This window comes from Ursus arctos, unplaced genomic scaffold, assembly GCF_023065955.2.
Source record: "Ursus arctos isolate Adak ecotype North America unplaced genomic scaffold, UrsArc2.0 scaffold_4, whole genome shotgun sequence".
In the NCBI taxonomy this organism is placed as follows: domain Eukaryota; kingdom Metazoa; phylum Chordata; class Mammalia; order Carnivora; family Ursidae; genus Ursus; species Ursus arctos.
Genome location: NW_026623056.1, coordinates 94,439,084 through 94,451,172, shown reverse-complemented (window position 1 = coordinate 94,451,172; position 12,089 = coordinate 94,439,084). Strand labels below are relative to the sequence as shown.

General features: G+C 59.4%; 1 protein-coding gene across 1 annotated transcript in view; it reads right to left on the bottom strand.

The window, feature by feature from the left end:
• Positions 1-2,657: 2,657 nt before the first annotated feature.
• Positions 2,658-12,089, bottom strand: part of COL6A2 (collagen type VI alpha 2 chain) — a 33,615-nt gene continuing 24,183 nt past the window's right edge. Inside the window, 11 exon segments of the mRNA XM_026507167.4 lie at positions 2,658-3,570; positions 3,572-3,912; positions 9,353-9,391; positions 9,551-10,003; positions 10,205-10,357; positions 10,538-10,583; positions 10,746-10,781; positions 10,949-11,011; positions 11,110-11,172; positions 11,476-11,511; positions 11,855-11,905. Of these exon segments, the coding sequence (XP_026362952.2) occupies positions 3,313-3,570; positions 3,572-3,912; positions 9,353-9,391; positions 9,551-10,003; positions 10,205-10,357; positions 10,538-10,583; positions 10,746-10,781; positions 10,949-11,011; positions 11,110-11,172; positions 11,476-11,511; positions 11,855-11,905 (1,539 nt within the window). The 3' untranslated portion in view covers positions 2,658-3,312.

Here is a 12,089-nt window from a genome sequence, read left to right as displayed (position 1 = left end):
GTGACCCTCTCCCATCACACAAACCCCCTGACTCCCTCGATCCTGCTCTATGGTGAGGGGACCCCCGGTTTCCTGTTGGTCCATCTGGCAGAAGCAAGCATGGCAGATGGCTGACCTCAGAGCCCATCTGGTCCAGTGTGTCATTCAAAGCCCTTGTTTCTTCGTTGATCTTCTGCTTTGATGATATGTCCATTGCAGTGAGGGGGGGTTAAGTCCCCTACTACTATTGTATTATTATCAATGTGCTTATTTAATTTTGTTATTAATAGGTTTATATAATTGGCTGCTCTCATGTTAGGGGCATAAATATTTACAATTGTTAGATCTTCTTGTTGGACAGATCCTTTAATTATGATACAATGTCCTTCCTCATCTCTTATTACAGTTTTGGTTTAAAATCTAATTTGTCTGATATAAGGATTGCTACCCCAGCTTTCTTTTGATCTCCATTAGCATGATAAATGGTTTTCCACCTTCTCGATTTAAATTTGGAGGTATCTTTAGGTCTAAAATGAGTCTCTTGCAGATAGCATATGGATGGCTCTTGCTTTTTTTTTTTTAATCCAATCTGATACCCTGTGTCTTTTTATTAGGGCATTTAGCTCATTTATATTCAGAATAACTATTGAAAGATATGAATTTAGTGCCATTGTTTTGCCCGTAAAGTCACTGTTTCTATAGATTTTCTCTGTTTCTTTCTGGTCTTTGTTCCTTTTGGGCTCTCTCTTTGCTCAAACGATCTCCTTTAATATTTCTTGCAGGGCTGGTTTAGTGATCCTAAATTCCTTTAGTTTCTGTTTGTCCTGGAAGCTCTTTATCTCTCTATCTTGAATGACATCCTAGTTGGATAAAGTATTCTTGGCTGCATATTTTTCTCATTTAGCATCCTGAATATATCATGCCAGTCCTTTCTGGCCTGCCAGGTCTCTGTGGATAGGTCTGCTGCTTGTCTAATGTTTCTACCCTTGTAGGTTACAAACATCTTGTTGCAAGCTGCTTTCAGGATTTTCGCTTTGTCTCTGACATTTGCAAGTGTCACTATTATATGTTGGGGTGTTGACCTATTTTTATTGGTTCTGAGGAGGGTTCTCTGTGCCTCCTGGACTTGAATGCCTGTTTCCTTCTCCAGATCAGGGAAGTTCTCAGCTACAATTTGTTCAAATAAGCCTTCTGCCCCCCCTCTCTTTCCTTCTCTTCTGGGACCCCTATTATTCAAATATTATTTCACTTTATGATATCACTGATCTCTTGAGTTCTCCCCTCATGATCCAGCAGTTGTTTATCTCTCTTTTTCTCAGCTTCCTTATTCTCCATCATTTGGTCTTCTATGTCATTGACTCTCTTCTGCCTCATTTATCCCAGCAGTTAGAGCCCCCGTTTTTTATTGCATCTCAGTAATAGAGTTTTAATTTTTGGTCTGATTAGATTTTAGTTTATTTATTTCTCCAGTAATTTCTCTTCTGTGCTTTATTCAAGTCCAGCTATATTATAATTGTTGTTTTGAATTCTGACATCTTACTTATATCCATATTGATGAAATCCCTGGCTGTGAGTACTGCCTCCTTTCTTGTGGGGTGAGTTTCTCTGTCTTGTCATTATGTACAGAAAAGGACAGATGAAAGACAGAGAAAAGACAAAAATAGCAACAACACCACTGGAAAAATACAAACAAAACAAACCAGAAACAAAACAATGTAAGAAAAAATCAAGCAAAAACTAAAACAGAATGAAACCATAAACTAGATCCTGGGTGTATTTTGGTCTGTTTGTTAAAAGAAACTAGATCCCAAAATAGGAAAGAAAGAAAAACTGATGTATATATTTAAAAAAATACAATGAAAGGAAACCAAAAATAAAAAATATTATATATAACATATACATAACAATTAAAAAAGAATTAGAAGAATTGATAAAATAGGAAAATGACTGAAAAAACTGAAAGACTCAAGAATGAGAAAACCACAAAAGCTATATCCCGTGTTCCCCAAGAGCTGAAGTTGCAGTTCTGTGTGACTGTGAACTTGGTGTTCGCAGTTCCTACTGGTCTTCTGGGGGAGGGGCCTGTTACGCGGATTCTCAGGTGCCCTTCCCCAGGTGGAATCGCGCTTCCCCTGCAGGGGGCTGGGCTCCGTGTAAGCGGCTCCGGATTGCTCTCCGTGGCACTGTTTGCGCCCTGGAAGCTTTCCGCACCTTCCAGAAAGGGGTCGCTTTCCTAGTTGTAGAACTGCAGCCATTCTTTTCTCAGATCTCCCACTGATTCTGCGGGTGTTCAGAATGATTTGAAAACTATCTAGCTGGATTCCAGGGACCAGACAAAATTAGGGTCCCCTACTCCTTTATCATCTTAACTCCTTCCCCCAACAAACATTTTCAAAGCACTTTGGCTTAGTCTGGGGATAGAGGGGGACTTCACTGATCCAAGAGCATTCTTCTCAGCTCAAGGCCAGCTAGACAGGTGTGGATTCCATGGTTGAGGCTGTCCAGTCTACACACTTGGGGTGGTGTGGGTGGTCAGTGCCTGGAGTCAGAACCTGCACCCAGGACAGCAGGCCAGGTGGGGCACCATGATCAGTCCTGGTGGCACATGAATGGTCTGAATGTCTCCTTGGCCACCACGGGGGTCCCTGGGGCACAGACATAGTAGGCTGAGAGGAGGAGGCAGCTGAAAGCCTTTATTGTGCTGGGGAGTGTGTATACAGGAAATGTGCAGGGCCTACTGTCACAGCTCAGTCTGGGGCAGGTGACTGCCAAAGACAGAGACCCCAGAGCAAGCCCAGTAGAGCTGATGGGGCCCACAGAGAGCCTTTGGAGGGAACCGGAGGGGCTGAGGAGTCCAGGGATGAAGCTGGGCTGAGAAAGGCCAGGGGAACTACCAGCCGTCCATGAGGATCTGGAGCACTGGCCACCAGAGTGGGCCCTGCAAAGCCTCTGGGGTCCAGGGAGGGCATGGAGGGTAGGACAGATGGATAGAAATGTAGGGTGGTGGGAAGCTCTGGAGGAGCTGGGGATGGGTGGGGGTCCTCTTTTCCTGACTTCACACCCACACCTGGAGATAGAGTCTGCAGCGTGTGGGACCTCTGGGTGAGTCTGAGTAGCACCACGGATAGGAGGACAATGCCCATGGGGCTGGGGAGCCTGGGGCTGGGGACCCCGGGGCTCGTGGCTGAGGGCGCACGGCCAGGACGCAGGCAGGGCTGCGGGCTGGGAATGCGAGATGGGGGCTGGAAGCCGGGGCCAGGGGCTCGAGGCTGCGGGAGCAGGGTGGGGGGCATGGGCTTGGGTCTGGGGCCGAGCGGCAGGAGGGAGGGGGCGCTAGCAGATCCAGCGGATGAACCTGTCGAAGAAGCCAGGCTGGGCCAGGCTGTCATAGTCCTTCTCGCGGAAGACGGCGGTCGCGTCGCCCAGGCTGATCTTGGACAGCACGTCTGTGTCCACGTCGCCGCCCACGGCCACCACGGTGGGCACCACGTTCTGCTTGCGCATGGAGTGCACGGCCTCCTCCAGGCTGTCGTTGCCCGTGACGCCGTCGGTGAGGAACACGAAGGCCAGCTCGGCGTGGCGCCGCGCCCCCCGCCCGAGCGCCGCGCACCACGTGGTTGATGGCGTGCACGATGCCCGCGCCCACGTGCGAGAAGGAGTTGAGGTAGCGCGCGCCTTCCAGTGCCTGGTGGATGACCGTCAGGTTGGAGGTGAGCGGGAATTCCACCTGCTGCTCGCCAGGGCCCCCGAACTGCAGCAGGGCCACGCGCGCGTTGAGCGGGTCGTCGTCCCTGCGCGCCAGCGTCAGCCGCCGGGACACCTCCTCCACGAAGCGCCGCGCCTTGTGGAAATTCTGCTCGCCCAGCCGCTCGGAGCCGTCCAGCAGGAAGACGATGTCCACAGGCCGCTGCGTGCACTGGGCCACGTACAGCTCTGGGGGCAAAACGGGGTGGTGGGCGGGCGACCGGGTGAGCCCCCTGCCGGGGGCCCTGCTCTGGCCGCCCCTCCTGGCCGCTCCAGGCCCTGGCACAGTCTGGTACCCGGCCCTGGCCATGCCCTGCGCCCATCTCTATGCACACCCCTCCCACTGGAGCCTAAGAACCACCGGGACTGTGGGGTTGCGTCCAAAGGCACCCATCGACGGGAGCCCCACCACAGGCGGCCGGCGTGCACCCCATCTCCTTGGAACCTGTCACCATCTCTGCTGGTTTTGCTTCCACCAGGAAATGTCCCCAAACCTGAGGACTGAGGGGCTTATTTCCACCCTTCAAGCACCGTCTCTGCCCAGTGGCTCCTCCAGGCCCTTCTGGGCAGGAAGGGAACCCCAAAAAGGCCACGGTTCACAGTAGGGGTGAGAGAGAGGGTCGGGGAGGCTGTCTTTGCATTTGTAATAGAGTAAAAAGATGTCATAAAGACCTCCAGCCCTGAAGACCCCGGGAGGCAAGGACCCACATCTGGCCATGACCCCCTTCCTCCCTGTTGTCCCAGAGCTGCCCGACGCTGGCTGGGCCACGTCTCCCTTAGCTTTGGGAGCAGCGGAGAGAGGGGCCTGTGTCCTCTGCTCCTGGACGTCTCTCTGGTAGGCAGTGAGCACAGGTGTGGCCAGACCCCTGCAGCAGCTCCAGTGGTGACTCACTGTTACCTGAGGACAGCCCTGCTCCCATCTGGGTGGTCACCAGCCCTGGACTTGCCAGAGAGCGTTGGGGGCAAGGCTGCAGCCAAGGCTGAGGCCAAGCCTCTGGGGGAGGCGGGTGCCATAGCACAGCCCGAAAACCCACTCCCCACATACACGGGACGTGGTCCACCCTCCCCAGACACGCAGCCAGGGCCCTCTGCTATGGCCTTGCCGGAGACTTCACCTCTGGCCGTAGCTGGGGCTGGGGGAGGACAAAGCTGGTCCTCCTGCTTGCATCCAGCTTCTCAGCCCTGCAGGCCCCACTCTGGGATGTGGGTCCAGTTTTGCTGACCCCTGGGGCCAGGAGTGTGGGGATCCCATCAAGGAGGAGGTGCTGACTCCTGGCGCCAGCCTTGGGGCAGTCCTGCAGACACCAGCCGCCCACCTGCACGGATGCCGGCTCCAGGCCAGTCCCCAGCCACAGCGTGTCACCCCAGCACATCGTGTGACCACAGCAACGCATTCACACTCTTTTTCAGCCTTTATAGAATGTTGAAGATGTGGTCACAGCGTCTGAAGGTGGCTCCCCTGGGTGCATCACCATGTGGTGGGGGCGCCAGGCTACCGGCGGGCAGGGTTTTTCTCAAGGAGCTTATATTAATGTCGTAGCTTATTTTAGTGGCTGTGCAGATGAAAAGCAGCTTCTGCTTTAAGTCCATGCGGCGAGAACTTGCTGAAAATATCTAGCAAGTAGCCTGGGTGCCCCTGCACTCCCAGGTCACCACCAGCAGAGACGCACATGTGGGGGGCGGCTGGCCTGGGGGGCAGTTTTCCTCAATGCATCAACCAGGGAGACCAAGAAAAATGCACAGGGGTGGGCACAGGCACAGAGGCTGGAGCGGAAGCCAGGACTTTTGGGTTTATGAGGCTCTGCTCTTCTCTCTTACTTTGTGGCTAAGTAATGGCTCTGCCAACATGCCCACGTCCTCATCCTGGAGACAGAATATGACCTTACATGGAAACAAAGACGGCAGGTGGGATTAAATGATGCCTTGAGACTGCTCTGGGTTCTCCAGTGGGCGCTAAGTGCCACACAAGTTCCTTGTAAGAGGGAGCCGGGGGGTCCGGCTCCAAAAGGAGCAGGCTACGGGACAACGGAGGCACAGACAGGAACTGGAGGAGGCAGGAAGGGTCCTCCCTGGAGCCCCCGGAGACAGCATGGCTCTGCCACACCTGGATCTTGGATTTTCGGCCTCCAGATGGAGAGAGAATAGATTTCTTAAAACAATAGATTATTTTAAGCCCCTTAGTGTGAGGTAGGCCGCCCCAGGGAGCTAATAGGGCTGTGAGGAGGCCGCTCTGGCCAGCCCGGCCCTGCTCACGGGCGGCCTCTGCGGCTTCAGCAGAGCGCCAGCGCGGTCTCAGGGTCCCCCACGATATCCCTGTGCACCAGCTTAAACGTGTCAATGAACAGGTCCATCCAGTCCTGCCGCTCGTTTCCCGTGGCGAACTTGGCTCGCTCGGCGGTGTAGACCAGCACGGCCACCAGCCTGGAGTAGGCGGCCGGGTCCTGTGTGAGCTCCGTGACGTTTAGCAACTGTTGGATCAGGGGGATGGTCCTGGGGAAGGAGGCATCCGGGCCCTCTTCCGTGCGGAGGAAGGTGACCGGGGGCTCGCCGCCAGGCCGCGGTCCATCTGCAGGGGCATCCAGAGAAGGCTTTAAGGGACTAATTGGCGTGAGTGGGCTCCAGCCGCCCTCCTGGGCCGAGCGTACTGCGAGAGCCGAGGTGCCTCTCTCCTCCGGGACGACTTAGGACCGAAGCGAGGAGCGGGTGTTAGGCTCAGCAAGGGGGTCGGATGAGGAGGCGGGGAGGCTCGGCGCCCCTACCGTCAGCACGCGGGTGCCAGAGCTCACAGAGGCTTGGGGGAGCCAGCAGCAAAGCACGTTGCCGAGGAGACGGGGAGTAGAAGCACCTTCGGGGTCCCCACAGACCTTGAGACCCACAAGGCTCTTGGCACACATGGTGGCATCGAGACTTGACCAGTCTCGGGGTCGGCTGCTAGCAGCTCAAGGCTGTGCCCCTGGAGGACCCCAGCCCCACTTACACACCTGACTGAGAAAGCTCATTGCGGCTGGGAGAGTGTAGTTTGTTCCAGCCCCAACCTGATGACAGGCAGGTGGGCCCTTGGACCCCTCCTCAGAACAGTCTCTGGAAAGCTTGCAATGATAAATCCTTCTCTGCACTTTGAGATGCCCGTCGTCCACCGCCCAGAGCTGTCCCCTCGAGGACCCGGGAGCCGCTGTGCGGCACACGCTCGGGGCTCCCACTCTCCCTCCCGGCCCCCCTGGGAGGTCAGGCCCTGACCCCACGGGTGCTTTGCTCCTCGTGCACCACGGCCTCTGTCCTGGGGGTCTGGGAGTTTCTTTCTCCTCCGGGGAGGTGCCAGGTAGCAAACCCAGGTGGCCTGTGACACGGGCCCCCCACCCTGGCACACACACTGCCCTCTGCGCCTCTTCTCTGCACACCCGGCCCTGGAGAGTCTCCCGTGTCTGTCCCAGAGAGGTGGGGCTCGGGTCACCTGGGGCTCCTCCCTCCTGCGGCCGCTCTCCAGAACCAGCCTGGTCTTTGCAGCCTCAGCCGCTGGCCAGCTCCCATGCTGCCTGAAACCCGCATGGCTCTGACCCAATCAAGCAGAGCTGCCCTCTGGCCTGGTCCAAGCCTAGGGATGATGGGTCTCTGGGTGGACGGGGCCATGTGGTCCACAAGGTCAGGGCCATGCCCCAGCCAGCAGCATCCACCCAGCCCCTGACGTGCCCGGAGACAGATTACAAGATCTCATCCCCCAGCGACGTCTGCTTTCTTCCTCTCTGGTCGCAATGTCTAAGATACTTGGAAATTTTCGTCACTTTAAAAGATAAGCTTGTGAGCTCAGCAGAGAAGGTAGTTGGGACAAGGTGGAGAAGGGCCTCCTAGGGGGCGATCCCTCTCACTGCTGGGTCTTGGAGGCTCATGGGAAGCAAGGTCGCCCTCGCAGTGCCCAGTGTCAGACTAACCGCAAAACCCCACGGAGACATCACAAGAAAGGGAGCTGTGGCCGGATCCCTCTCAGGAGCACAGATGCCGAAGTCCTCAGCAGAACATAGCAAATCAGCCCTAACAACACACGAAACCACTTATCCGCCACAACCGGATGGGGTTTGTCTCGGGTCGGCGAGGTCGGCTCAGCATCTGAAAATCAACGCCATCCATCGCGTGGACACGGCAAAGAAGAGAAGCCACACAGTCTGCCCGAGACTGCAGCAGCGGCCGGTGACAAAGCCCCACTGGCTCGGGTCGAAGTCGTCCGTGCCTGGCACAGAGGGGCCACCCACCCGACAGGGCGCCTCGCTCAAGAGCTCCGCGAGCTTCCAACTCGGTGGTGAGGAACTGGAGCTTCCCTGCTGAGATTGGGGCGGGGATGCTGGGCCTCCGCTGGGCCCCGACACCGAGGGTCAGGTCGGGAGTCTGCCCTCGAAGGGCCAACGTGACCGTGGGACCCACCGCAGGCTGACTGGGGTGCCCTGCAGGGCGGGCGGGGGCACAGCCGTGCGGTGCGTGGCCGCTCGGTGTGGCCTCAGGCAGAGACCGCTAGGGCGCTCTCAGGCCGACCCCTCGGGTTTGGGCAGCTCTGGGCACTGCGTATAGCTGTCCCCAGCGGACTCGAGGGACCCCGGGCCCAGGCAGGCCCGTGTGAAGCCCGGAGCTCACAGGCAGCCATGGTGTGGTCAGGGGTACCACCGTGATGACCATTTTCTGGGCAGTTCTCTGCCGGGACAAGCGTGGGGACCCCCAGCCGAACTCAACACGGTTCCTTCCCTCAGGCTGCCTCTGCACCTTCGGGCCAGCCCAGCGGGCCCACCTGCTGCTGCGTGAGGAGCACGCAAGCCCGGGACACGCGGACTTCGCCCAGGAGATGACGGTGTGGACGCAGGCCTTGCGTTTCTTATCTGTCCTCTGTTGGATCTGCCGGCACAGCCCCGCCTGCCCGCTACGGGGGCCCCCGCCACGCCAGCTCCTGGGCAGGCACGACCTGGTGTGCCTGGTGCTGGTCCCGGGACCCGGTCTCAGCTCCCGGCTCACCCAGGCACGTCTGTGGGCTCCGTGGCCCCAGCCACTGTGCAGCACAGCCTTGGAGGCTGCAGCTTGAGGCCGGCCGAGCGTCCTGCCCCTTCCCTGGCCCCGCAGGAGCCCTGGGACAGCTTCTGTGTGTCCCCAGCCCCGCAGCCTCAAACACAAATGCAGCCGTGTCGGGCAAGGGGCCCAGGCCCCTGGAGGCAGCGGCCCAGGCCGTCGGGGGTGGAAGCGAGCGCATCAGCCTGTGGCTGGGTTGTAAATCAGCCACGTTGTTTACTGACTCCAGGGCTCCCGCCTGTGGGAGCTGAGAGGGTTCTGGGGGGTCTGTCCCTGCCCGGGTGGTGGGGGGCGGGGACCACAAGCTGCCGAGGCTGTGAGCCGGCTTTCGAGACCGGCAGCCCACCAGACAAGTGCAGGCCTGGACGGGAGCACCCGCTCTCAGAATGTGCGAGGCGGGTGGAGGTCTGAAGGGCTCAAGACATCAAACCTCACCCCAGCCCCTCCTCAGACGTGCCAGGGTCCTGGGGCTGAGTCGCCCATCGGAAGGGTTTTTGCCAGGGAGGGGTCCTGTAGCAGCCCCTCCTCCCCAGCCCTGGGCCGCTTGTTAGTCTGGGGTGGGGGGCTTGGCAGCACCCCAAGTTACCTGTTTGGCAGGGAAGGTCCGGGCACACGATCTGAGGGTCTAGGAGCAAGGAAAGAGGCCAGAGGTCCCAGTCAGCGTCCGCTGGCCAGGCCAGGGGCTGGACTCCCTCAGCGGCCCATGGACGCCCCGGCCCCTTCCACCCAGCCTCCCGTCCTCCTTGCCCTGGCTCGGACCCGGGCTGCACGGGCTGCCACTCACCTGGGCACAGGACGTCCTCCATGTCATCGATGAACTTCTCGGCCACGAGATCGGAGAAGAGGGTCATGTTTCGCACCTGCTGTGGCTTGTCACAGGCGATGGAGTAGAGGTTCTCGCTCTCGTGTCTCTCGTGGAACATGTCGCCGATGCCGATGGCTGTCACCGTGACATCGTGGTTGCACAGCGCCCGCAGGTTGAGGTCGTCATCCCGGGGGTCGTGGCGGCCGTCCGTGATGACCACCGCAAACACACGGGTCTTCTGGCGCCGGCTCTCCTTGATGAGCTGGTTGTAGGCAAACTTGAGGGCTGAGGGCGTCCAGGTGCCGCCGGCAATCCACTCCAGGTTCTTGACGGCCTCCTTGAAGCTGGACAGCGAGTCGATGCGCTCATCGTCCAGCTGGATGGCCTCAAAGGTGCCCTCGTGGCTGTACTGCACCACGCCCACGCGGGTTCCTGCGGCAGTCGGGCCCGGGTGTGAGGGTGCCGCCCGCTGCCCCGCTGCCCCCACCCTGCACGGCCTGCCACCCTCAAGCGGGGACCTCGGCGACTTGGGCCAAGCTGACACCCGTCCCTTGAATGTCTGTCCGTCCGCTGCCTCTCAGGATGTCCTGTCCGCCCGGCCTCCCTCCCTGCCCCGCCACAGGCACAGCTGACCCGTCTCTGACTTGGGGTCCTTGGCAATGGCCCCCAGCCTGTTGACCACGTTGATGACAAAGTTCTTCTCCAGGGTGAAGTTGGTGTAGCCAATGCTCTCGGAGCTGTCAATGACGAACACCACGTCCAGGGCCCCACACCGCTTCTCGCAGTCTGCAGGGAGGGCGGTGGGCTGTGTTCACTGACCTCAGGCTTGGGAGACACGCCCGAAGCCCACAGCCAGGTGCACGAGGCAGAGGGCGTGAGCCAGGCAGATGGCCCCGACCCCTGGATGAGAGCGCTCCAAAGACACAAGTGTCCCAGCTGCTCCGCCACGTGGGGGCCAAAACTCACCACAACACCCGCACGTCTCCCTCACGTAGGTCATGACGTCACACTCCTGCAACACAGGGGGGTCAGTCCCGGCCCAAGAAAGCGAGCTCCGCGGAGGGGCCGAGAAGGGGCTCCTGCTGACCTCAGCCCCTGACCTCACCCCTGCTGCCCATGCTTTCCCGTTTTAGGAGGGACGGGGACGGGGATTCCAACCCTGCCTGACACTTACCGTGAGGCCGGGGTCTCCAGGGGGGCCGGGCTCTCCCTGGAGGAGGAAGGGTGACGGTGAGAAGTGGCCCATGTCTGGGCTGAGACTGGGCAGCCCCCGCCCCCTGTGCACTGGCCCCATGGTTCCTCCACCGGCATGACCCTGAGGTTAGGAGTGGCCCAGGACTGTGACCTGAGCGCGGGAGGCACCCGCAGCTGACCTACCTCGGGTCCTGGGGATCCTCTTGGCCCCCGGGGGCCGGGCTCGCCAGGGGGACCGGGATCTGCCTGGGGAGCAAGAGAGGCAGGTGGGCGGCAGCCTCAAACCTGGGTGCCACCCTCCCAGCCCCCGCGGCCCCCATGCGCCCTCGGCCCTGGGTACTCACAGGCTCGCCCTTCTCTCCTTTCCTCCCGGGCTCTCCTTTGGCACCAAAGTCACCTCTGCCCCCCTGAGACACAGGACACCCGTCAGCCCGGGGTGGGGCGCTCGGCACGGCCCCCCACCCCCAGCCGTGACCTCCAGGGAGTCTGCCAGGGGCACGGGCTGGTTTTGTCAGAAGAGCCTGTGCCTGGCGGTTGCCCGGGTTACGTGGCAGCGTGTCAGGAGAGGCGGGGTTTTGGGCTGGAGAGTGACCGGCACGTGGTGGCCACCAGCACTCAGAGCTCAGCAGGGGAAGCTCGCTCGGGGCCCAGTGTAGGGGAGGGGCGTGCAGGCCACCCAACGGTGGGCGGAGGACTCTCCACATACGTACCTCAGGGCCGGGTGGGCCAGGCTCGCCTTTGTCTCCCTGGGAAGCAAGCACAGGTCACCGTAACTCAGCACAGAACCCAAAGGGCTGTCCCTAGGGCAGGCAGCTGGCTCTCTTGGGGACCCAGAGATTTTTGGAAGCCCTCTCTTGCCCCCTTGGGGTGGTCTCAGTTATCACAATCTGTATTAAGCCATGAGCGCGTGGGTAAACCCCACACCACCTGCCCTGTGTCTGGGACAATTCCCGGGGGTCTCTGCACCAACGAGTGACCCCAGGCCCACTCGCCCTCACCTCGTCGCGTCCCCCAGGAAAGATGCCCTCCCAGGAACTAGTGGGAACCTTCAGGGCCTCCCAGGGCCCCCCAACCCCTGCCAGGACTTACGGGTGTTCCTCGGGGTCCTGGGTAGCTGAATCCAGGCCGGCCGGGGTCTCCCTGCAGGATGGGGAGGCCGGTCAGGGAGGATCCAGTGGGAAAGGAAGAGGCTAGGCTGGCATGGGCTGAGGATGAGGACGGTCAGGACTGGGCTGTTGGTCTGGGGGGCTGTGTGTGCAGGGCCCAGCCTTGGGACATGCTACCCCCACGGGAGAGAACTGGGGGGGCTGCCCGGCCCCTGCAC